Source organism: Saimiri boliviensis, chromosome 15, assembly GCF_048565385.1.
Source record: "Saimiri boliviensis isolate mSaiBol1 chromosome 15, mSaiBol1.pri, whole genome shotgun sequence".
NCBI classification, from domain to species: domain Eukaryota; kingdom Metazoa; phylum Chordata; class Mammalia; order Primates; family Cebidae; genus Saimiri; species Saimiri boliviensis.
The window spans coordinates 33,099,701-33,126,297 of record NC_133463.1 but is presented as its reverse complement, the minus strand read 5'-3'; the positions used below and the strand labels follow the sequence as shown (position 1 = coordinate 33,126,297).

The following is a 26,597-nucleotide window of genomic DNA, read 5'->3' as shown; positions in this document are numbered from 1 at the left end:
GTATAGAGTTTAGCTCTCTTATTGAATATATGGATACTTCTAGATTTTGTGGTTATGGCAAGACAAAGTACTTGTAGGTCTGGGAAGAGTAGTTTTCATCACCAAATGCAAAAAAAATCTCTGTCCTGTTTTTTCATGTCTTAAAGAAGTTTTTCCGAGGATTGACTAGGGCTCTGTGACATTGCCCAGCACTTCACAGGACCAAATTCCCACCTCTAACTTTTGGAGCTTCCAGACTGAGCAGATACCATTCTCCCACACTGCCTCCCATTTAACAGGTTCAAAAGGAGCTTATCTATCACTAGTGCTGCCTCTCAGTTCTAGAATAATAATTTTCCTGCAAAAAACCAGTCCAATTATTTTAGGTGTATTTAGTCATAAAAATAGATTAAGCCTCAAAACAAAGGTAATTGAATGTAATTTTTCAACAAAAAAGATGAATCAACAATGAAAATTTCTTTATAGGATATTGTATTACTTTCAGAGTATTTGACCTGATTTTGCTCTTGTTTTCTTTAATTAGAATACAAAACTGAAGTTTGTTGCTGCTTCCTATGATATAAGAGGAAATTTTCTCAAGTGGCAAACTTTAGAAGGAGGTGTTTTACAGGTAAGTATGATTCTAGTTAAAGAATTAATATTGTGCCTTATTTATTTCCTCTTGTCTTTGCCTCAGGCTTTGCCTGAGAAGACAAGAGGAAAAGACTAGATTTTGCCTGAGGCAAAGACAAGAGGAAAAGAATAGATTATTGTATGAATAGAGCATCAGTTACATACTACAGTTGACTTTTTTTTTTCCTGGTGCTTTAAACGAGAATTTCTTTAGTTTCTTTCTTTTAAAGTTAGGACTTTAATTTATAACAGATGTTCCCTTAACTTTTCATATCCTTAATATATTAAATACGTGTTACATAGAGCATATATACATGTTTGGGTTTGAGAACTCTTTTTTTTTTTTTTCTTTTTTTTGAGACGGAGTTTCGCTCTTGTTACCCAGGCTGGAGTGCAATGGCGCGATCTCGGCTCACCGCAACCTCCGCCTCCTGGGTTCAGGCAATTCTCCTGCCTCAGCCTCCTGAGTAGCTGGGATTACAGGCACGCACCACCATGCCCAGCTAATTTTTTGTATTTTTAGTAGAGACGGGGTTTCACCATGTTGACCAGGATGGTCTCGATCTCTTGACCTTGTGATCCACCCGCCTCAGCCTCCCAAAGTGCTGGGATTACAGGCTTGAGCCACCGCGCCCGGCCCGAGAACTCTTGAGTATAAGCATAGAAAATATTTGTGAGAGATATTTATCTATTGTATTCTTTTACTGTAGCTTTGTCCAGACACAGAGACAAGGCTCAATGCTGCTTATTCATTTGGAACAACCTACCAACAAAATGTAAGTCTGAGCTATATTAGTCTTTATTTTAGTTTTATTTTTCAAAATATCACATCAACAGTAGTTGGAATAATAGTTAAATTTTTGAGATTGGAAATGTTTTTAATAGTAATGAATAATTTCACTGATTAATATAATTTTTTATCTGGGTACAGAAAAGCTTAATTTAAGTGGCATAAACAGAGCATCTTGTTATCTATAGTTTTTTGAGACAGTGTCACTCTGTTACCCAGGCTGGAACGCAGTGGTGAGATCTCGGCTCATACTGGAATCTCTGCCTCCTGGGTTCAAGCAATTCTCATGCCTCAACCACCTGAGTAGCTGGAACTATAGACATGCACCACCACACCTGGCTAATTCTTGTGTTTTTCATAGAGATGGAGTTTTGCCATGTTGACCAGGCTGGTCTCAAACTCCTGGCCTCAGGTGAGCCACTAGCCTTGGCCTCCCAAAGTGCTGGAATTACAGGTGTGAGCCACTTCACCCGGCCTAGAGTCTTAAACAACATATAATGTTGTATCTTCATAATAAATTGTTTATCTGCTTCTAGGCTTATAGGTTTTTTTTTTTTAATTTTTTTTTATTTTTTCTTAAGACGGGGTTTCACCATGTTGGTCAGGCTGGTCTTGAACTCCCAACCTCAGGTGATCCACCCACCTTGGCCTTCAAAGTACTTGGATTACAGACGTGAGCCACCATGTCTGGCTAGGCTTATAGGTCTTAAAAAGTAATGTTTACTTCTGAGCATTTGGAAATAAAGTAAAAATACTACTTTTTTTTTTTTTTTTTAGTAAAAGACTAGTTAAGTGCAATAGTGAGAAGAGGGAAAGAGTAGAACAAGGAGTTTGATCTGTAACTGACTGTGAACAATCAATTGGGATAACTCACTACCACCTTCGGACCTACCAAAATACTACTTTTTAAAAAAAATCATTAATAAAAAATTACTACCTTCTTTTTCTACACCGTAATAACAAATAAAAATAATTCCTTCATCTTTCTCCATTCTTTTTTTTCTCCTCTGACCTTCCTTACTTTGATACCTATTTTGAAATTACGTTATCTTACTAAGGAATATTATGAGCCATTAAATACTTGAAAGACATGCATGTATTAGTCCATTCTCACGCTGCTAATAAAGATACGCCCAAGATTGAGTAATTTATAAAGGAAATAGGTTTTAATGATTCACAGTTCAACATGGCTGAGGAGGCCTCAGGAAATTTACAATCATGGTAGAAGGGGAAGCAAACATGTCCTCCTTCTTCACATGGTGACAGGAAGAGAAGTGCCAAGCAAAAGGGGGAAAAGCCCTTCATAAAACCGTCAGATCTCGTGAGAATTTACTCACTGTCGTGAGGACAGCATGAGGGTAACTGCCTCCATGATTCAGTTACCTCCCACTGGGTCCTTCCCATGACACATGGGGATTATAGGAACTACAGTTCAAGATTAGATTTGGGTGGGGACATAGCTGAACCATGTCAATTTGTTAGTCTGTAAAAATCCTTCTTGATAAAGTTTCACATACAACCATAGAACAAAACCAGAACAAAAAATACCATTATGGAAAGTGGATTGGAAGAAAATAAACATTTTTAACAGTGGTTACGTCTGGATAGTGAGGTTAGAAATTATTTTTGTTTTCTTCTTTATAATTTCCAAATTTTCTACCATGAACATAAATTTACTTCTTTTGTCAGAAATGATTTACATGTTATTGTTTTTAGTTTGGTTGTTTTTTGCTTTTCTTAATTTTTAAATTATTATTATACTTGAAGTTCTGGGGTACATGTGCAGAACATGTAGGTTTGTTACATAGGTACACATGTGCCATGGTGGTTTGCTGCACCCATCAACCTATCCTCTATGTTAGGTATTTCTCCTTATGCTATCCCTTCCCCAGACCCCCACCCCCCGACAGGCCCCCGTATGTGACATTCCCCTCCCTTGTAAATTTTTTTTTTTTAAGACAGGTTTTCACCATGTTGGCCAGTTTGGTCTTGAACTCCTGACCTCGTGATCCACCTACCTTGGCCTCCCAAAGTGCTGGGATTATAGGCCTGAGCCACTACACCCAGCCCTATTGTTGTTTTTAAAATAATGTTATTGTGCTTCTAACATAGGCCAGGAAGATCAACACTTATGCAATGCCTGTCTCTGTGTGCTCAGCTTTTTATCATTATTATCCCATTTGATTTGTAAAATAACTATGTGAGATACATAATATTTTTGCTTCACAGATGAGGAAATAATGCCAAATAATTAGGTAATTTACCCAGAGTCTTCTGTCGCATAAACTGTGGAGCCAGTGTTCCATCAGGTTTAAAAAGCATTTTAATTTCATTGACCCTGGCAGCTTCTCAAGTAGTTCATAGCCTAGTGGGCAGAACAGTTATATAGACAAAGAATTGCAAAGAATGTGGTAAGTGTCGGTATGTACAAGGTACTGATTTCTGAGGAACTATAGAAAGGCTTCACAAAGTAAGTGATATTTGGGCTTATATAATGAATATGAGTTTGCCAGGAGAACATAGTGGGGAAGGAAATGTCAGGCAGAGAGACATAGAATAGCATTGTAATGACAGAGAGACATAGAATAGCATGGCATATTCAGAAACTGCAAGTAGATTAGTATGAATGGACCATCACAGACTGATAAGGAGTAATGAGAGATAAGCCTGGCTTGATTAATGGAGGCCAGATTGTAGACATCATTGTACATCAGGAGAAAAAATTGGGACTTTATCCCACAGGACAGTAGTTTAAACCTTTTCATGGATGTATACTTAATATTGACAATGAAGGCATACCTTCTTCATCTGAGTTAAGGCTCAAGAAAAAAGCAGTTCTTTACTGTTGGTGTTTTTGGTCCTTATAAAATAATCGTATTTACAGTATTCATGCTTTGGAAGCCCAATAGAAATGCATATAGACAAAGTAGCATAAAGATACTTTGCAAAACTAGAAAAATACTCTGAAGATAAATGTGCTTGCTAATTTTCAATTGTGATCTTTTATCTTTTTATTTTACTTTTTATTACTTTAAGTTGCTGTTTTATATGCTTTTATTTCTAATTTTACTTTTCAGTGTGAGATTCCTATCTCTAAGATCTTAACTGACTTTCCCACTCCTATATTTTATGATGTGTACCTTGAGTATGCTGATGAAAATCAACATCAATATATTTTGGCTGTGCCTGTGTTAAACCTAAATCTTCAGCACAATAAGATGTTTGTGAACCAAGGTAAGACATCCATACATACCACTCTTTTCCTGAGCGGAAATCAAGAAATAAGTTAACCCACGTGATAATTTAATAAACCACTGATTGTAGGAAAGGTCATGAATTCTCTCTTATATGGTTCCATACAGCATGCCAAAAAATAAAACAATAAATTGCTGGTGGATTTAGAAATTCTTACTAATTTTATCGCCAGACATATTGTTAAGAAATTATAGTGTTGCTAAGGGTATATCCTGAGAAATATTAGTAGAACCGTAAATTGGGACTTTTTCTTCAAGCTGTCCTGAATATGCTTTTTTGGACAAATTAGTTTCTTTTGTTGTTATTCGTGTTATAAAATCCTGCTTTTTCAGGTAATTTGAAGGGAAAAGCCTTCCAAATTTATGAAAAGTTTAAACAATCAGAAGACATTCAAGTCCAAGATGTGGTAGCTCACACCTATAATCCCATTACTTTGGGAGGCCAAGGCAGGAAAATTGCTTGAGCCTAGGAGTTCAAAACCAACCTAGGCAACATAATGAAAACCTGTTGCTAAAAAAAAAATAGCTTCGTGTGGTGGCACCTGTTTGCAGTCCCAGCTACTCTGGAGGCTGAGTTGGGAGGATCACTTGAGGCCAGGAGGTCGAGAATGCAGTGAGCCAATGATCATGTCACTGCACTATAGCCTGGTCAACAAAGTGAGACCCTATCTTAAAAAAAAACAAAAGAAGACATCCACATGAGTTAGAGAAGGCCATTGTCAGGTGTTTCTTATCCAATAGCTTCTTGCAGCCCTCCTATCTAAAACAATAATTTTCTGTTTTAAATTTGTTCAATAAACTTTTTTCTTTTTATAATAAAAGACAGCAACTCTGGCAAGTGGCTCCTAACTCGGCGCATTTTCTTAGTGGATGCAGTAAGTGGACGAGAAAATGACTTAGGAAGTCAGCCAAGAGTAATTCGAGTTGCTACCCAAATATCACTGAGGTAAACAAATGTCTAACGATATTTATGGGAAAATGTCATAATGGAAGTGTTTGCCAGTCAGTAGTAGATGAAAACATTAAGGACAACTTAATTGGAACAATTGGTCAGGTTATTTTAGGTATACGTGTAGATTGGCATAGACCAGTAAAAGTGAATAGCCAAGGGGAAAACTGTAACAGAGGAATGTGAGGAGTTAGGTAAAATTCACATTCTAGGTCCCATGTAGACCTGCTGAATTAGAATGCATTGCAAATAGCTAAGAAATACCAGTGAGCAGAAACTGATGTTTTAGAAAGAACCTGCCAGATGGTTGTTAATTTTTAGGACTCCGCTTTCCTCATTTGTTTCAGTGGCGTTTGTTCTAGGTTTACCCAGATTAATTATCAACACCTCCTTCTTCCTAGGATAACCTATGATCCTACCTTAGGAGAGTATCATACCACTTATATTTTTCTGTCTTTTCCAGTGTGAGATCTCTAAAACCTTAGTGACTTTCCTACCCTAATGTTTTAGGATGTGCACCTTGAATACAGTGATGAAAATCAACACCATCATCTCTCAGTAGTTTGGTACTTTGAAGTACTTCAGTATACTTTTATTTCAGTAATTTCATTTTGATTTTCATAATCTTATGAGATAAACAGTGCAGAAACTTTGTTATATATCATGCTGACATCCAAATGTACTATGTTTTCAGCATTTCTTCAATCTGCTAATATGGTATCCCTAGTAAAAATGAAAATGAACGTAGTCAGACTTGATGTGTTCTTGATGAGACCATGCTGGCCCCTAGTGATTGGCACTTTCCTTTTTGAATTCACGAACTATACAGTACTAATACATTGAATTTGGTAAAATGAACCTCACTTTGTGCCATAACCATATTATAGCTCATACTTTTTTTTAAATTTTAAACATTTGTTTATCTTGAGACAGAGTCCTGCTCTGTTGCCCACACTGGACTTGAACTCCTGGGCTTAAGCAGTCTTCCCACCTTGGTCTCCCAAAGCACTGAGATTATAGGCATAAGCCACTGCACCTGGCTTATCACATGTTATTTTGTTAAGAATTCATTTTTCTCTTTTGAAAATCAAGATCTTAGCTGGGCGCGGTGGCTCACGCCTGTAATCCCAGCACTTTGGGAGGCTGAGGTGGGTGGATCACCTGAGGTCAGGAGTTTGAGACCAGCCTGATCAATATGGTGAAACTCCATCTTATAAAAATAAAAAATAAAATAATAAAAATAAGAATAAATAAAAATCAAGATCTTATCTGCCTTTCTTCAGGCTTCATGTACTTTTGATTATTCCTCAAAGGTAATTTATAGCGCTTCAATGATTTCATTTGCAAACTTCATAGGACTTAGATTGAGCTTCTAATTTATCTCAGATGGTAGGTACATTTTTGGTTTGTTTTTTCTTACGTAATCAGATGGTATATTTTAAGTTTTGACCACTCAAGGTAGCTTGTGTTGTCATAATTAGTTTATGTGTAACCTTCCTTGGTCCTTGTTAACTGGTTAGTTCTGAGATCATTAGACAATTCATATTAAATTCAAAAGAAATGGTAAGTTAAATGTATGTTAAAGGGCCTGGATATACTGATTACTATAAATGTATTTTCTTTTAAATAGCATCCGCCTTGTACCCAACACAATAAATGGAAATATCTACCCTCCCTTAATCACCATTGCCTATAGTGACATTGATATCAAAGATGCCAACAGCCAGTCTGTAAAGGTGAGTTCCTGACTAATCAGTGCCTTTATATGTATAGATACAGTATAATACTGATTTAGTTTATATTTGGGTCAAAAGACAGTCTTTTTTTTTAAGTTCTAAAGAAACCATTCTCTACTTATAGTCAAGTCTTAATTATTTTTTACTCATAATGGTAAGAGGTGAGTTCTTATGGATCCTGAGTATAAAAAAGTAAGAATGGATTATGGTTTTCAGTAGAAGTCTCACCAGCAGTTGAGTGTCCTTGTTAGGGATCCTGGCATGTGCTGTGATGTGCAATGTCTGCTCCTGTTCTTTTTGGCCTCCTTGCTTTTGTTAAGATTTTGTGGGCCGGGCATGGTGGCTAACGCCTGTAATCCCAGTGCCTGGGGAGGCCAAAGCAAGCAGATCATGAGGTTAGAATTTCAAGACCAGCCTGACCAACATGGTGAAACCCTGTCTCTACTAAAACACAAAAATTAGCCAGGCATGCTGGCAAATACCTGTAATCCCAGCTACTCAGGAGTCTGAGGCAGGAGGATCGCTCGAACCTGGGAGGCAGAGGTTGCAGTGAGTCAAGATCGTGCCACTACACTCAGCTTGGGCGACAGTGAGACTCTGTCTCAAAAAAAAAAAAAGATTTTGTGTCTTTGCCCAACTAAGTCAGGAACTCAGACTTTACAATGGGAGTATATGTGTTCATCAATCTATGACCCACTTGATAGAAACATACTTCAACAGGCAGAAAGAGATGATATTTTTCAGCTTTCTAGCTAGTATTGCTAACATGAACTAGAGGATGTAGTTTGGACCTGCAGCCAAATAAGTTTTCCGCTACTTCCCCAACTAAATTAAACTTAACACAGGACAGAAGGCCTCTTATGCTTGGGAGGGCCTATTTATGGAAGTGAGACCTCTGAGACTACACTGCAGAGAATTAACCTAGAGAAGTTGAGCCACGCATACTCAGTTCCTCTTCTCAGCTTCTCCGGTCAGATAAAGTATCCCTGCTTTGAGGAGGGATAAATGAGAGAGGGATAGAGGTTAAAAAAAAAAAAAACAACCAGAGGTAATTCTTCTATACTTTTTCCTCCTAGAAATTAAGTAGATATTCCCTTCTTTCTCTAAAAACATGAGAAATGGAGCATAAGCATTTCTTACCTCCAAACTCTGTAAGAGCTTTGAATTTCTACTATTTTACTTCTGAATTTTAATATTCTAGTTTGTTCAGCCTGTGCTTTTGGCCTCTGTGTTATGCTGGTACTTGTACTCCAGTGCTATTGTATTCAAACTTTAATTAAGCAAAAATAAACATGTAGTATAACTTTTAAAGATTTTCCATCCTCATTTGTATTACCTAATCCAGTGCTAAAATTAGTTTCCATTGACTGAGCTTGTATACACTGTAATGAGAGGAGAAGAAAATCTAGAAACATGCTTGGTAGCAATAAAAGCCTGCCTGGTTTAAAACTTCCTGGAGTGATATTATGGGTAATTAAGAATATATTGATTTTCAGCCTGACCAACATAATGAAACCCCATGTCTACTAAAAATACAAAATTAGCTAGGCATGGTGGTAGAAGTCTGTAATCCCAGCTTCTTGAGAGTCTGAGGCAGAATCGCTTGAACTGTGGAGGTAGAGGTTACAGTAAGCCAAGAGTGTGCCATTGCACTCCAGCCTAGGCAACAAGAACGAAACTTCGTACCAAAAAAAAAAAAAAGAAAGAAAGAAAAAAAGAATGTACTTATTTTAATGTAAAACCCTTCTAAGTCTTTTCTTTAAATACTGTTTTTGCACAAAATAAACTAAGCCTTAATAAATTGAAAAATAACAAACAGAAAAACGTTGAGTCCGCCGGGCATGGTGGCTCATGTTTTTAATCACAGCACTTTATGAGGCCAAGGCAAGCAGATCAGTTGAGGTCAGGAGTTACAGAGACTAGCCTGGCCAACATGGTGAAACTCTGTCTCTACTAAAAATACAACAACAAAAAAATTAGCTGGGCATGGTGGTGGGTATCTATAATCTCGGCTACTTGGGAGGCTAAGGCAGGAGAGTCACTTGAACCTGGGAGGTAGAGATTGCGGTGAACCAAGATCATACCACTGCACTCCACAGTGGGACTCTGTCTCAAAAAAAAAAAAAGAAAAAGAAAAAAATAGTTAAGTCATGAAACTACATTGATGAAGTCTACCTCAAATTATTCTAATTATAAAACATAGATTTCTTTCATCACTTCTTACTTTCTCATGGCAGCTGTTGTAAAATTTTATATCAGTTGTAAACATCCAGCTATGTCTCTGCTCTTTACCTGGTCTTGGCCACATCAAGACCATCTAATGCTAATTCCTTAAGATTTCTTCTTTAATATTTCAGAATCTCTGTTTCATTGCCCTTCCCATTTCTTGTTCCTTTCTCTTTTATTTTTTGTTTTTACCAGATCCAAATCCTTACATTAGGTTCTTGTTCCTTTTTCTAAGAAAGAAGGTACCCTCCTCTCTTCCTAAACTAATCTTCTATCTAACCTCATTTACGATACCTTTTCCAATAACCTGTTTTATCCCTAATGTCTTTTGTTCAGCCAGCCTCTCTACAAGTCCCTTTCCTTTGCTTATAACAACTCTCAAATTGCCTTATCTTAAAAAAAAACTAAAACAACCAACCAACCAAATAAACATTTTACTCAGTTCTGCCAGCTGCCCAGCTTGACATTTATTTCTCCATCATTTCCCAATCAATTACTCTTTGATCATTTGCAGTCTGGCTCTTGCTGTTTTACTTCTTAGAAAACCTCTTTCATGAAAGTCAGCAATGATTTCCACATATAGTCGCTTTATTTCTTTCTTTCTTTTTTTTTTTTTTTTGAGATGGAGTTTCGCTCTTGTTACCCAGGCTGGAGTGCAATGGTGAGATCTCAGCTCACCACAACCTCCGCCTCCTGGGTTCAAGCAATTCTCCTGCCTCTGCCTCCTGAGTAGCTGGGATTATAGGCACGCACCACCACACACAGCTAATTTTTGTATTTTTAGTAGAGACGGGGTTTCACCATGTTGACCAGGATGGTCTCGATCTCTTGACCTCGTGGTCCACCTGCCTTAGCCTCCCAAAGTGCTGGGATTACAGGCTTGAGCCACCCCGCCTGGCCCCTCTTTATTTTTTTACGTTGACATTTATACAACATTTGACACAGTACTCAACCTCCTCCTCCTTCTTAAAGCTCCATATTCTGTGACCATGGTAAGACTTAGGTATCTTCCTCTCCTACCCGTCACAGTCCTCTTCTCTGACCTTTAACTAGGTTTTTCTTTCTCTTGTCTCATTGTCTCAAGGTATGATATCTTTAAGAATTTTGTTCATACCTTTGATGAATTTGCAGAGGGTATGGTTGTTTATCCAGTTGCTAAATTCTTGATGTACAAGCTTAATCAAATTCCTCAGTTACAGAAATCTATCAGAAAATGAAATATGATTAGTTTGGCTTAAACTTTTGTGCATGAATTTAACTTATCTCCTAATGAGCTCCTTTATAATGTGTATGAAAGAGATATTTAAAGCAGCACAAATAATTCTCAAAAGCGTATCTATTTACGTGTAAGTAAAGGTCAACTCTAGTAATACTGATAGTTAAAAACTATAGTGTTTATAATAAAACCCAGCTACAAATGTATTTTTATAATAAAAGTAAGTTTGTATTATATAATTTCAGTATAGCTGGTTTGTTTTGTTTTAAATATCAGGTTTCTTTCTCAGTCACATATGAAATGGATCATGGAGAAGCACATATCCAGACAGATGTAAGTTTATTTTAACCTATTAAAATAGATACGGTATATTTTATAATAATAATTTCTGATGTGCAGGAAAGTTGCTAGAACAAAATTTGCCAGATATTCTTCCTCCAGCCTCCCCTAATGTTAGCGTCTTACATAACCTTAGCACAGTGATCATAATCTGGAAATTAATATTGATGTAGTGCTATTAACTAATCTACATACTATTTGAATTTCACTATTGAATTTTTTTCTGTTTCAGGACCCAATCTAGAGTCACATATTGCTTTTAGCCGTTATATCTCCTTAGTGTTTTTCAATGTGTAACAGATTCTTAGTCTTTCTTTGTCTTTCATGACCCTAGCACTTTTGAAGAGCACTGGTCCATTGTTTTGGCCTTCAATTTGGGTTTATCTGGTATTTTCCCATGATCAAATTGAGTTCGTATAGTTTTGGCAAAGATACCACCAAAGTGATACTGCGCCTTCTCAGTGCATCATATCAGGAGGTGCATGATGTCAGTATGTCTTCTTACTGGTGATGTTAACTTTAATCATATGGCTAAGATGGTGTCTGCAGAGTTCTCCACCGTATTTTTCCATTTGTAATTAATAAGTATCTTGGCTGGGCATGGTGGCTCATGCCTGTAATCCCATCACTTTGGGAAGCTGAGGCAGATGGATCACCTGAGGTCAGGAGTTCGAGACCAGCCTGGCCAACATGGCGAAACCACGTCTCTACTGAAAATACAAAAAATTAACAGGGCATGGTGGTGGGCACCTGTAATCCATGCTACTCGGGAGCCTAAGGCAGGAGAATCACTTGAACCTGAGAGGTGGAGGTTGCAGTGAGCCAAGGTCATTGCATTTCAGTTTGGGCAACAAGAGTGAAACTCTGTCTCAAATAAATAAGATAGATAGATAGATAGATAGATAAATAGATCTCATGGGGGAGAATCTTTGAAATTATACAAACATCCTGCTTCTTATTGTTTTTTTGCCCTCTAATTTTATTAAATAGCATCCATTGGTGATTTTTACCTGCAGAAAGTTTCACTGTGATACTTACCTAATGGTGATTTTCTGTTTCCCTAATTACTTTTTAATTTTTTTAATTTGGAAATTTACTGTGAGGAGAAACGCTCCCTTTGCTCACATTATTTATTCAATTATTTAATTTTAAATCAGTGTGAACTCATATTTATTTTGTTCTAGTAATTATATTATGGTTTATTTTCTTGTTCAAATTGTCCCAGATTTGTCCATTAGAAGTTTCAGCACCTTGACTCCTGTGTCCTTTCAACATGTCCCTCCCCCACGGGTTTTTTGAGCACTTCTTTCTGTTCACAGTGTTTTTGAACACTGATGAGAGAAATTACATAAATTCTATATTGTTCTTTTGTTTTCTAGATTGCTTTGGGTGTGTTGGGTGGGCTAGCTGTTTTAGCATCTCTTTTGAAGACAGCAGGATGGAAGAGGCGCATTGGGAGTCCCATGATTGATTTACAGGTATAATCTCAGGAGTTTTTAAAGAATATTTTAATCTTTTGACTATTCTGAATCCTTCTCATAAGACACAGCTAGAGGATATATTTTTCTGGGGCATGTAATTAGGATAAGTATTGCTGGGTCATGTGGTATATGCATACCTCATGTTCTTCCATCATACTGTGTGTTAGTCTATATTCCTACCTGTGGTGCTCTTCTTATTTCTGCACATGCTTGGCAACACTTGATATTTTTCCACCCTTTCCATTTTTTGCCAATCTTGTGGCATATAGTAGTATGTCATTGTTGATTTCATTTTTATTTCTCTGATTACTCTTCATATACATTTTAATAGTTTGGCTTTCTCCTCCTGTGAACTGCCTTATCCCTTACCCATTTCTCTATTATGTTTCCAGTTTTTCTTGTTTATTTGAAGGATTTTTTTGTATTTTCTAACTAATAACAATTTTTTAGTTTCTGATGTTGAAATATGTGACCCATCTGTTATTTTTATCCATGTGGTCCTTTGTTTAACAGAAATGCTCAGATTTTTTTTGTTGTTTTGTGTTGTTCTTGTTTTTGTTTTTTTGCGACAGAGGCTCACTCTGTCGCCCAGGTTGTACTGCAGTGGCACGATCTTGATTCACTGCAACCTCCGCCTCCCAGGTTCAAGTGATTCTCCTGCCTCAGCCTCCTGAGTAGCTGGGATTACAGGTGCTTGCCACCACACCTGGCTAATTTATGTATTTTTAGTAGAGACAGGGTTTCACCATGTTGGTCAGGCTGGTCTCGACCTGCTGACCTCGTGATCTGACTGCCTCGGTCTCCCAGAGTGCTGGGATTACAGGCATGAGCCTCTGCACCTGGCCAGAAACTTTTAGTTTTGATATCATCATATCTGAATATATTTTCATGTTATGGTATGTGTTTTTAGGATCTTGTTTAGGAAAACCTTCCCTATGTCAAGATCACAAAGATAGTACACATTTTATTCTGTTAACTTTATACTTTCACTTCATGTTTAACCTTTTATTTTTATCAAACATTTAAAAAATATTTACCATGTACTGGGTACTTTTTAAAGCTTTATGTATATAATTTATGTATAAAGCTTTATGTATATGATATAACTTAATCAAAATAGCTCTTTGAAGTTAGATATTATTATTATTATTATTATTCATATTTTACACATGAAATAGAGGTAAAGGTTAAATTTTCTACTCACTTGATTTTTACTACAACTCAGTAATAGATATTTCCATTTTGTTGACGAAGAACATGAGAAAGGCTACATGGTAACTTTAACCAAAGTATCTTTCTGATTCCAAAGCCAGTGAGCTAAGGAATTGGCAGGGGGACTTGATTTGCTACTTGTGATAGATAGTCCAGAAAGGCTTTCCAGAGAAGTGAACTTTAAGTGGGATTATCTATTCATTCCACAGTAGTCACTGAGGCTCTACTGTCTAAGTCTCTGGCACTCCACCAGGTGCTGGAGGATGTGATAGTGAGTGAAGACAGCCATAGTCTGTGCTCTCGGAGATCATGAGAGCTTGCCAGAGAGAGGAAGAGTATTTGGTAAAACAGTGCCCATTTTCTACAAAGTATTCAAGATGAAATGGAGTGTTTAATCATTGACCACACAGCTGGAACTGGCAGATGAGGATGAAAAGTTAATTTTGGCCCATACTGTGAAAGACCTTGTGGATCAGGAATTTATACTGCAGTGAGGAGTTGTTCATTTTTAACATGAGGAGTGACACAACCCAATTTACATTTTAGAAAACTAACTCTGGTGGTAGTGTGGAGGAGAGATTAGAGTGGAGGATTCTCAACTAACAGAAAACTAGGAAGCAGTTCAACTTTCTTAGATAGTGAAAGATGAGAAGAGTTGAAAAAAGAGGCTACCAGGAATGGACAGAAAGATAAGGAACAAAAAGGTAGCAAGGAGGAGGATGCAGGTGGTCTTTGTAGCTTGATCATATGTGGATATGTGAAACAAGGCTTCAGAAATGGAGTGGATGATGTATAAACGTGGTAGTGTTACTAAAGGTGGTATATATATATATTGAGTCTTAAACAGCTGTAATATTTTTTTTTTAATTGCAGACAGTTATGAAATTCTTGGTGTACTATGCTGGTGATCTGGCCAATGTTTTCTTTATCATCACAGTGGGAACCGGTCTTTATTGGCTTATTTTCTTCAAAGTGAGTGAGTTTCTGAATTTACCCCAACTGTAGTCTGAATAATTGAAAAGCTTTCTTCTTAAGGAACTATTTCTATTTGGGAGAATTTTTGATCAATAGTATTAAGACAACTCCCCAACTCCCCACTCCTTGAGTGTGCCGAGCTTATCAATTACATCACTATCTTCCTCTTTTATGCTTTCTTTGGTTTATCATTTGTGCTTAGTAAAAACCTTGTTCAATTGGGAGACTTGGCTGGGAGGATCCTGTGAGTCCAGAATCAAGTCCAGCCCGGGCAACATACTGAGACCCTCCTCTCCAAAAAACAACAACAACAAAACAACAAAAACTTTGTGTGATTATATTTGATCAAGTAATTTTTATTATAGGCACAGAAGTCTGTCTCTGTTTTGCTCCCAATGCCAGTTCAGGAAGAACGTTTTGTCACTTATGTTGGATGTGCCTTTGCTCTGAAGGTAAGTTTTACCAAATTTAAAAGGTCTGCTAATGAACTAGTAAGTCTTTAAAATTAAAATGCTTTCAAAATCTTTGGTGTGAAATTCACTTTGGTTTTGAAAGAAAGCCTTCATCATTTTATGTGGTTAATTTACTTTTATTTATAGTAGATACTCAGTCTGAAAATCTGCCTTAAATATTTTTTTCAAAGAAGCCATAAATCTATTTGGGTTAGTATGAGTTATGACTAATTTGATAAAATGATATTTTAGTATATAACTTTCTTTAATGTCTGATGATACATTCACAATGGGACAACATGTCTTCAGGCATGAATTTTGTCTTCATTAATCAAGGGTAAAAGGTACCACTCTGGGTAAAATATTGAGATCTTAAAAATTGTTTTGTCTGTCTCCATATTCCTTTGCTCCTTTCTTCCTATGGCCCCCACGTCCCCAATTCAGTGTTCTCCATCAATGTAGGTAAAGCTCTTTATATGCCTTTTGGTAGTCCTTATCCCATTGTACTGTGAGTATTTAGTGTCTGCTTTTTCCACTGACTGGGAGCGTATCTAAGTCAAGTATCCCATACTTAGATTTTTATCCTTCATTTGATCAATAATGCAGCAACTAGAAGGAATGCCTCGGTTTAAACATACTGCTTCTGTAGATGAGGAAGATGTGTTTCAACAACACATTCTTTAAAAATCAGAAATCTTAATAGCAGAAATAAAAAAAAAAGCATTCAAAAACTTTAGGAAAAACTATAGTTGAAAATATCTTTACTTATAAAGAAGTCAACTGATCTATAAAACAAAGTGTGTTTCTAGAATCTTTGGGTAGGAGTCAATTATACAACTCCTATGTGTGGAAGAGGTAAAATGTCTCCTCCTTTCATATTTCTGTTTTAAAGAAAGAAATAAAAAGAGCCGGGCACAGTGGTGCGTGCCTGTAGTCCCAGCTATTCGGGAGACTGAGGCTGGAGGATCTCTTGAGTCCAGGAGTTCTGGGCTGTAGTGTGCTATGCTGATCGGGTGTCCACACTAAGTTCGGCATCAATATGGTGACCTCCTGGGATCAGGGGACCACCAGGTTACCTAAGAAGGGGTGAACTGGCCCAGTTCGGAAACAGAGCAGGTCAAAACTCCCATGCTGATCAGTAGTGGGATCGTGCCTGTGAATAGCCACTGCACTGCAGCCTGGGCAACATAGTGGGACCCTGTCTCTATTTAAAAAAAATTAAAAAGGGAAGGTAAATTAATATATATATGAAAATTTTGTAAATATGGTGATTCCAGGTTATCTGATGAGCTTCTAATGATCCCCTAGTGGTATTATAACTTTATGTGAATTCACTCACAAAAGTTTATGTTCTTGTAATAACAATATGTTTCTTAAAGAATCAATATTGGTTTCATAAGCAGGCTTAATGCTGATACTTTCTTAGGTGTTTTATTATATGTCATTCTCAGGCACTACAATTTTTGCATAAGCTCATATCCCAGATTACAATAGATATATTCTTTATTGATTGGGAGCGACCTAAAGGAAAGGTTCTTAAAGCTGTTGAAGGTAACTGAAATAAACATTTGTACCAAAATTCTTTTGCTACCCTTGCAGAGCAAAGAAGGTAAAACTCTTACTCATTTTATTTCCCTGACCAGGTGAGGGTGGTGTACGAAGTGCCACTGTTCCTGTAAGCATATGGAGAACATATTTTGTAGCAAATGAATGGAATGAAATTCAGACTGTGAGAAAAATTAATTCGCTCTTTCAAGTATTTATTGTCCTCTTCTTTTTGGAGGTATAAACTGATGTGATTGTATCAAACTTACATGTACTTTAGAAATATTAAACGAATATAATTCCAACTAAGTTTTCATGACAGTGGAAGATTTTTCTAAAGGTTGAAAGATTGTTGTGAAGCCATTAAAAAGAAGCGACATCAAAAAAAATTATTGTAAAATAAATTACGTAAGTATTTTTAAGTGTAGAGCAGGTGTCCCCAGACTTTTTACACAGGGGGCCAGTTCACTGTCCCTCAGACCGTTGGAGGGCCGCCACATACTGTGCTCCTCTCACTTACAACCAATGAAAGAGGTGCCCCTTCCGGAAGTGTGGCGGGGAGGGGAGGGTGGTCGGGGGAGGGGGGGGGGCTGGATAAATGGCCTCAGGGGGCTGCATGCGGGCCGTAGTTTGGGGATGCCTGCTGTAGAGTTTAATAGTGTTAAGTACATTCACATTGTCATGCAAAATCATCACCACCATTCATCTCTAGAACTCTTCATCTCACAAAACTGAAACTCTGTGCCTCTTAAACAACTCTGTACCAATTCCCTAACTTCTGGCAAACACCATTCTATGATACTCTTGTTTGACTGCTCTAGGTGAAAGGAGTAACTTTAAAACCAATGGTTTGTATCAGAATCCCTTGAGGAGCTTTTGTAAAATACCTATGCTCAGGCTCACCCTTAGAGACTATGTCTGATATGGTAACTTTGAGGTAACCCTAGGTATCTGCATTTTGAAAAACCTCCCTACCCCATGATCCATATTCTTCCCTGCATTAGAATCACTATGATAGGCCGGGTGCTGTGGCTCACGCCTATAATCTCAGCACTTTGGGAGGCTGAGGTGAGCGGATCATGAGGTTAAGAGATCAAGACCATCCTGACTACCATGGTGAAACCCCTTCTCAACTTAAAAAAAAAAAAAAACTAGCTGTGCATGGTGGCACATGCCTGTAATCCCAGCTACTCGGGAAGCTGAGGCAGGAGAATCGCTTGAACCTGGGAGGTGGAGGTTGCAGTGAGCCGAGGTCGCACCATTGCACTCCAGCCTGGGCAACAGAGTGAGACAAAAACAAAGTGTGTTTGTAAGGTTGATATTTTTCAACGAATTTTTATTGAACACTTGCTATAGACTATGTTCTGTGCTAAGAGCTGGGGCTACGACTGAACAAGACAACATATTTATGATATATTTGCAGTTATTTCATGGATTTGGTTCGAATTATTAAAGGAAGTATTCAGTACTGAGTATGAGACTGGACATGGAAACTCTTTATATAGGAATAGGTTTTCTCAGGAATTATCTGCTTAATTAAGGTTGAATATACATTATTAACTTTCAGGTCTGTCTGTTAGCCTTCCCTTTTTTTTCTTCTTTCTTTTCATTCTCTTTTCCCTTTCCTTTTTAGAAACTAGTAGAAGAACGTTTGTGTCCCTAGGGCTTTTAAATGATATAAGCAATACTTGCAAAATTCACTTGAAGTAGTATTTTGTTTTTTTCTTTCTTTTTTTCTTTTGTTTTTTCTTAAGTAGATAGATAAAAATTATATATGTTCATAGTTTACAACACAGTGTTTTGACACACGTATTAATTGTGGAATGGCTAAATTAAGCTAGTTTATCTGTTACCTCACATACTTCTTTTTTTTGTACTAAAGTTTGTGTGTGTGTGTGTGCGTGTGTGTGTGTGTGTGTGTGTAAGAGTGTTTCCTCAGCTTTAAAAGGTCTTACATGAAAATGTTTTATAGTCAAGTAAGTTTGGAAAATATTGGATTCAATATAATCATGTAGCCACTTTTTACTGTAAAACTTCTCAGAGCCTTTATTCTATAGACAAGGTGGGAGGCATGGTGGTGAGTGCAATAGATGGACCAAATGTATTTAAACATGGATTCCTTTTTCAAAGAACTTATGTCCTTTAGAAGACGTTTTGTAATATACTGTTTTAAAGTATAAAAATGTTTAGTATAGTGCCTGGCACATGTTAAATACTCATGAAATACTAATTGTTGATTTCACACATTGGTAGTTTACTGATGAAAATTTTATCCTTTTAACTAAATTTTTAGTTTTGTCAGTGTGTGTGACAATAAGGTTTTATATTTGGCCCTTAGTTATATTGAGAAGAATACCAAATGAACTAAATATTGTATGATAAATACTTCGTAGTTTTTTTTTTTAATTTATTCATTTTATTTTATTTTATTTTTTTAAAGATGGGGTTTCACCATGATGGCCCATCTGGTCTTGAACTCCAGACCTCAGGTGATCCACCCATCTCAACCTCCCAAAATGCTAGGATTACAGACGTGAGCCACCACGCCTGGCCAATACTTCGTAGTTAAAATAGTGAATAATAATTATTTTTATCTGGGTCTCCTACTGTTTATACAAACTTGGATATTTTAGTCTTTCAAGGTGAGCAGCAGGGAGTTTTCCATTTTCAGTCTAGAGTGCTTTTCTTTGTCCATATGTATATAAATTATTATTTTTTCTTTTTACTCCAGGTTGTGGGATTCAAGAACTTAGCATTAATGGACTCATCTTCTAGTCTTTCTAGAAGCCCGCCTAGCTACATAGCTCCTTACAGCCGCATTTTGAGATATGCAGTGTCTGCTGCTCTTTGGCTAGCCATTGGAATTATACAGGTAATAACAGATTATACTTCTAAGTAACATTGCTTCTCTATTAACTCTGCCTACTTACTGGTTATTATCAAGTATTGACCACATCCTGATTTCTGTAGCAGAAAGAAGGTGACAAGAACAATAGCTAATAGTCAGTTCTTTTTTTTTTTTCTGAAACAGTTTCACCCAGGCTGGAATGCAATGGCATGATCTTGGGTCGCTGCAGCCTCTGCCTCCCACGTTCAAGCAATTCTCCTGCCTCAGCCTCCTGAGTAGCTGAGACTACAGGTGCCCACCACCACACCCAGCCATTTTTTTTTTTTATTTTTAGTAGAGATGAGGTTTCACCATGTTGGCCAGGCTGGTCTTGAACTCCTGACCTCAGGTGATCCACCCTCCTTGCCCTCTCAAAGGGCTGGGATTACAGGTGTGAGCTATTGCACTCAACCAGTAGTCAGTTCTTATGTTGTATTAGGCACTGTATTAAGTAGTCACAGTTGATCCATTGTTTCTTGGCCTTTAAGCTAAGATCAAGAATAATTACTGTTGGTCCTTGAACAACATGGGCTTGAACTGTTTGACTGAACTCACTGAAAATAGAAAATACAGTGTTCACAGAATGCAAATTCTGCACCTATAGAGGGTTGACTTTCTGTATACATGAGTTCTAGCAGGACTGACTGTAGGACTTGAGTATGGGTGTATTTTAGTGTACTTGGGGGTTCTGGAATCAATCCCAGCATACTAAAGGACAATTGTAATTGCATTATACCTAATAATGTTTTAATATTTATAATAGCCCTCAGAGATAGGCTCTGTTGTTATGCTTATTTTATAGATGAGGAAACTGAGACACAGGAAGGCTAAAAAATTGCCTAAAGTCATGCAACTTGTAACTGGCAGAACTGGAATTTAAACTCAGGCAGCCTGATTTCAGAGTTCACGTTCTTGTTGATAGTGAGGCTCTGAAGTGCCTTTGAGAGTCTGCAGCTTTATAGTCATAGGACAGACTCCTTGTTTAGCTTATATGTAAATACAGGGACAGATAAGCTACCCTAAATATATTCTTTTCTTTTGAAACATAACTTATTGTTTACATTTATTTACATATCATGAATCTCACTCAAATTGCTCATACCCCTTGGGGAGTTTTTCTTGAAATATTTATTGAAATGATCAAAACTAAAAATAAGTCTTTTTAGCCTCAGGTCCCATGGATCTAGCAGAGGCTATAAAGAAAAAAAAGAGGAAAGGAAGAAAAGAAAAAGAAAGAAGCAGCAGCAAGTATCTAACTTTCAGATACTCATAAACAGAAAGACTCTTGTTTGCTTAAAAATTTCCTTAACTTTTATAATCAGCACTTGAAGATAGGACCTCCAGAGAAACCAGTTTTAACTTCCTATAGCTGGCTACTAGCTATCTACCTAAAATAGCCTATTTTTAAGGATCTGTGGAGATTTTTGTTTGGTTGGTTTTTTGTTTTTTTTTTTTAGAGACAGTCTTCCCCTGTCTCCCATTCTGGACTGCAGTGGTGCCATCATAGCTCACTGCAGCTTCAACCTCCCAAGTTCAAGCAATCCTTCTGCCTCAGCCTTCTGAGTAGCTGTGACTACAGGTACATGCCACCACACCCAGCAGTTTTTTTGTTGTTGAGACAGAGTTTCACTTGTCTCACAGGCTGGAGTGCAATGGCACCATCTTGGGTCACTGCAGCATCTGCCTCCCAAGTTTAAGCGATTCTCCTGCCTCAGCCTCCTGAGAAGCTGAGATTACAGGTACCCACCACCACACCCAGCTACTTTTTATATTTTTAGTAGAGACGGGTTTCACCATGTTGGCCAGGCTGGTCTCAAACTCCTGGACTCAAGTTCTCCTCCCACTTTGGCCTCCCAAAGTGCCAGATTACAGGTGTGAGCCACCATGCCCAGCTGATCTTTTGGGATTGAAATATTTTTAAGAGAGCTTATTCTTAGAGAATTAGGTCCAGTTGGTAGTATTCAGTAATCTGAGGATTAACTTTTTTTTTTTAATTTTTAAATTTTTATTTATTTATTTTTTTTTTAGAGATGGGGTCCCACTGCGTTGCCCAGACTGGAGTGCAGTGGCTATTCACAGGCACAGTCCCACTACTGATCAGCACCAGAGTTTTGACCTGCTCTGTTTCCAATCTGGGCAGGTTCACCCCTCCTTAGGCAACCTGGTGGTCCCCCGCTCCCAGGAGGTCACCATATTGATACCGAACTTAGCCTCCCAAGTAGCTGGGACTACAGGCATGCGCTGCTGCGCCAGGCAGGATTAACTTTTTAAATGTATACTTATTTTAAATTGATGATATTTATTCAAACTTGAAACCACAGAGATAGAATTAGTGAAAGATAGCTGACAACCAGAAAGGAAGACAAACATATTAGAATTTGAAACAAAATAGAATCAAAAGAGTATAGGGTTTGATGTTTATTATCAATGTAATAATAAGGAAATATTTTGTGCAATATACCAATATATTCTGTGAGTATATCAGATTTGTCTAGATGTAGAGTCTAAAGCAATATCATCTGAAGCTTTTCATGTTTGTTTCAATATAACACAACCAAAAGCAAAGTAAGAATGGCTGAAATCAAAGAGAACCTTGTCTTTCCCATGAAAAAGAAGAACAGAGGTCGAAAGTACAGGGCTGGAATGGAATGGTGGCTTAGTGATACTGTCAGGACCCCAAAGCCTGTCCTTCTGCCTGGCCACAAGGGACTTCCATCTCCACAGTCCCTTCATAGTCCATAATAGCCAATGAGTTACAGGAGGGAATTAGGGTGGGTGAGCTCACCTTCTCTTTAAGAGCCTTTTCAGAAGTACCTTTTAACATCTTCTTGGCTAGAACTTAATTGCATGGCCACACCTAGCTGCACTAGAATCTTTCAGCTGGGCAGTAGTATATACTGCTTGAGGAAGGGATCTGTTACTAAGGAGAAAGGATTGTTGGGACAGCACCTAGCAATCTCAGACACCACCAGCCAGCTTCATTCTTTGCCTCTCACTTTTCCATCAGCTGCATAATAAAGCATTTCTCCCCATTGTAATCTAAAATGATCAGTGTTTACATGTTTATCAAGAATCCTTAAGGGTTCCTTTAACAACCTATTACAGTTTTATAAATTTGTTAGGTCAGACGCAGTGGCTTATGCCTGTAATCTCAGGACTTTCGGAAGCCAAGGTGGGCAGATCATGAAGTCAGGTGATCGAGACCATCCTGACCAACATGGTGAAACCTCATCTCTACTAAAAATACAAAAATTAGCTGGGTGTCGTAGTGCATGCCTGTAATCCCAGCTACTTGGGAGGCTGAAGCAGGAGAATCGCTTGAACCTGGGAGGCAGAGGTTGCAGTGAGCCAAAATCACAACACTGTACTCCAGCCTGGGTGACAGAGTGAGACCCTGTCTCAAAAAATAATAAAATAAAATAAATGAATGATTAAATAAATAAATTTGTCTAAACTCTTCTTCATTCTAATAATGCCAGGCTTCATTGTTCACTCCTTTTATTTCCTTAAACCCAGCCTCTTCAGCTTTTAAGTGGTATCTTTTATTTTTTAAACCTTGAACATTGCTGTTTTTCACATCCTTTAAAGAGATTTATAATATATCGAGAGAGTATGTAGGAAACCCTTCTTAGCATTCAGCTGCTGTAGATTCATTTATCTATTCATTCACATATTTGAGTATGTCTTATATACTGGAGCTCATGGATGTGTTTTTACAGGAAAAAATGACAGATTGTGCCAAGTGCTGTGAAGAGGATCAGCAGGGACATGAGCTAGAGAGTAAATAGAAAAGAGGGGAGTGGAGGGTAGGAACGGGGGACAGTGGGGACAACTTTAAATAGAGGAGTTAAAGACTTTTTCTTTCTTCCCACATGTTTGTCATAGCTTGTTTTAATGACACAGAAAAGTTTTCAGAACTCAAAATAGGCTCCCTCAATGACTCAACACAATTCTAAAATCCTCCTCCCTTTGACAGAAGAGTCAGAAATGAAAAGTAGGATTTTATCCCTTAGGAATTGTTAAAGGCCACTGTGCTCTTGATTGAAACCTTTTTTTTTCTTGAGATATTACACTGTGACTGTAAAAGAAAATTAAAATCCTAAAAGCTAATAAGCATAAACTTGGCTTAATGTTTCAGATCGTGTTCTTTGCTGTCTTTTATGAGAGATTTATAGAAGATAAAATTCGACAGTTCGTTGATTTATGCTCTATGAGTAATGTAAGTATTTTCTGACTTCGTCTTGCAACTGTTAATTTTCCCTGTTTAAAGGTCATGAGTTTGTTAAAAGAGGCTTTAAAAGTGATTTGGTATGATTGAATTTTTGGTCCAATTTTCTACTGGTTGTTAATTCCAGAGATAATGACAGTGAGCTACAAGTTAATACTGCCTTAGTTTTTTCATCTTTTTTTTTTTTTTTAAAACAGTCTTGCTCTGTCATCCAGGCTGGAGTGCAGTGGCACCATTTTGGCTCACTGCAACCTCTGGCTCCCAGGTTCAAGCAATTCTCATACCTCAGTCTCCTGAGCAGCTGGGATTACAGGTGTATCTCACCATGCCCAGCTAATTTTTTTTTTTTTTGTATTTTTGGTAGAGATGGAGTTTCACCATGTTGGCCAGGCTGATCTTGAACTCCTGACCTCAGGTGATCCCCCCACCTCCGGCCTCCTAAAGTGCTGAGATTACAGGTGTGAGCCACCGTGCCCAGCCTGTTTTTTTCATCTTTATTTACAGTTTCTTAATTATGAATTTCTCATGATGCCAAATAGTTCATTCGTCCCAGGACCCCTGAAAATTATTTATATAGAATGCCTGCTTCTTGTTGCTTCTACTCTTTTCTTTTTTTCCCTCCCTCCCTCCCTCCCTCCCTCCCTCCCTCTCTCCCTTCCTTCCTTTCTGAAAAGGTCTTGCACTATAATCCATACTGCAGTACAGTGGTGCAATTGTAGTTCACTGCCACCTTGACCTCCTGGGTTCAAGCAGTCCTTCCACCTCAGCCTCCCAAGTATCTGGGACCACAGGTGTGCACCACCAACACTCAACTATTTTTTTGTGTGTACAGACAGAGTTTCCCTATGTTGCCCAGGCTTATTTCTCCTTTTCTTGGAAAATATCTTCAATCTCCTTTTCAAACACTTAAAAAAAAACCTTATTATCTTTGATTACTTTATTATCTTCTTTATATATTTCTCAAAAATAAATCTTCATTGTTTTGGGAAAAAGAAAGAAATTTTAAGGAAAACTTAATTTTTTATTGTTTTGTAGATGAGTCCTTTTTATCGCTTTGTAGATTAATCACTTTTTATTCTCTTTTTATAGATATCAGTGTTTCTGTTATCCCACAAATGTTTTGGATATTACATTCATGGTAGATCAGTACATGGGCATGCAGATACTAATATGGAAGAAATGAATATGAACCTTAAAAGAGAAGCGGTATGAAAATGTTTTATATCTTTTTGTTTTTAAGTTGAGAAATGGATTCTTATGAATCTAGGATTTGTTTTTTAAAAAAGTCTTTATTGATCACTTTTTTTTTTTCTTGATACAGTCTCACTCTATTACCCAGGCTCGAGTGCAGTGGCTCAATCTTGGCTTACTGCAGCCTCTTCCTCCCATGTTCAAGTGGTTCTTCTGTCTTAGCCTCCCTAGTAGCTGGGACTACAGGCATCCACCACATCCGGCTAATTTTTATATTTTTAGTAGAGATGGGTTTTCACCACGTTGACCAGGCTGGTCTTGAACTCCTAACCTCAGGTGATCGGCTTTGGGAGTGATCTCAGCACTCCCAAAGTGCTGGGATTACGGGTGTGAGCCATTGTGCCTGGCCTATTGATCACTTTGAAAGTTGCTAGGGACCAACTCACTACCCCGAACATTCATAAAGGGAAGGAATCTAATTTTATCTTGCAGTTCCTATATGAACTGTATTTCACAGTAACCAATTCATGAGGGAGAGTTCCTCCTTATAGAGGAAAGTAGAAGGAATTCTAAGTTAGAAAAATTACCATTTTGCAATGACTAATAGATCAATGAATGTAAGCTGCCATCATCAGTGGACGCTAAACAATTAAGTATTTGTTGACAAGGAACTTTATAATGAGGGATTAGGTTGACATAATCTGGACACACTGTAAATAAAAAGAAGGAAAACTGACATATATACTTCCTGCCATGATGCAGTAGAAAGTACATAACATCACACATGAAGTATTTTTGGCTATAAAACTGAACTTGAATATAATTAACCCTCTAGCTCTAACCACCAGTTTACAGGAAATACAAGGGATAAAGGCACAAATTAAATAGCACCATAGGAAGTAATTAGCCAGGTCTGGAGTATAGGCTGCCTCACAGGGTAAATGACTCAGTGTCTCCAAACAAATCAGTGACATGAAAAGAAATGGAAGGGTGATGGTGGCAATGTATGAACTATTATATTATAAGAAAGGTTTGGTAAACAAACTAATGAGATACAATGTATGGACTTTATTTGGATCCTGATTCAGACAAACCAACTATTTGAAAAATCTGGGAGATTTTTAGTGGACTAAATGTTAAGTAACAATTACTTTTGTTAGGTATGAAAATGGCATGGTAGTTATTTATTTTGAAGTCCTTATTAGAAATATATACAAAGCATTTACAGATGAAATGACATGGTCTGGGTTTTACTTTAAAATACTCTAAGAAAAAAGAAAATTTAGGAGGATAGATTAAACAAAATAAAATATTCATAATTGCTGAAGGTAGGTGATGAGTAGTTTACTATTCTCTCCAGTATGTACATTTGGAAAACTTCATAATAACATTTTTTAAAGAATAAGATAATGCATAAAAGGAAAAATCAAGAGGATTTAGTGATTAAGGGGCCATACCTGTGACTTGTAAGAATTTGATACATGATAATGGCATTTCAGAGAAG

The 26,597-nt window shown here is 37.4% G+C and overlaps 1 protein-coding gene across 4 annotated transcripts in view; it reads left to right on the top strand.

Moving 5' to 3' along the window:
- TMEM67 (transmembrane protein 67) overlaps positions 1–26,597 on the top strand; it is a 93,348-nt gene that overhangs the window by 29,138 nt on the left and 37,613 nt on the right. For all 4 annotated transcript variants that reach the window (XR_012514068.1, XR_012514069.1, XM_003938764.3 and 1 more), the window contains 14 exons: positions 524–610; positions 1,323–1,388; positions 4,480–4,636; positions 5,479–5,602; positions 7,236–7,341; positions 11,060–11,116; positions 12,502–12,600; positions 14,689–14,787; positions 15,156–15,242; positions 16,694–16,793; positions 16,886–17,025; positions 19,519–19,659; positions 23,813–23,893; positions 24,992–25,108. Coding sequence is in view for 2 of the 4 variants with exons in the window: in XM_003938764.3 (XP_003938813.1) it covers positions 524–610; positions 1,323–1,388; positions 4,480–4,636; positions 5,479–5,602; positions 7,236–7,341; positions 11,060–11,116; positions 12,502–12,600; positions 14,689–14,787; positions 15,156–15,242; positions 16,694–16,793; positions 16,886–17,025; positions 19,519–19,659; positions 23,813–23,893; positions 24,992–25,108 (1,461 nt within the window). In the remaining 2 variants the exon portion in view is untranslated. The remainder of the gene's footprint in view (positions 1–523; positions 611–1,322; positions 1,389–4,479; positions 4,637–5,478; positions 5,603–7,235; positions 7,342–11,059; positions 11,117–12,501; positions 12,601–14,688; positions 14,788–15,155; positions 15,243–16,693; positions 16,794–16,885; positions 17,026–19,518; positions 19,660–23,812; positions 23,894–24,991; positions 25,109–26,597) is intronic.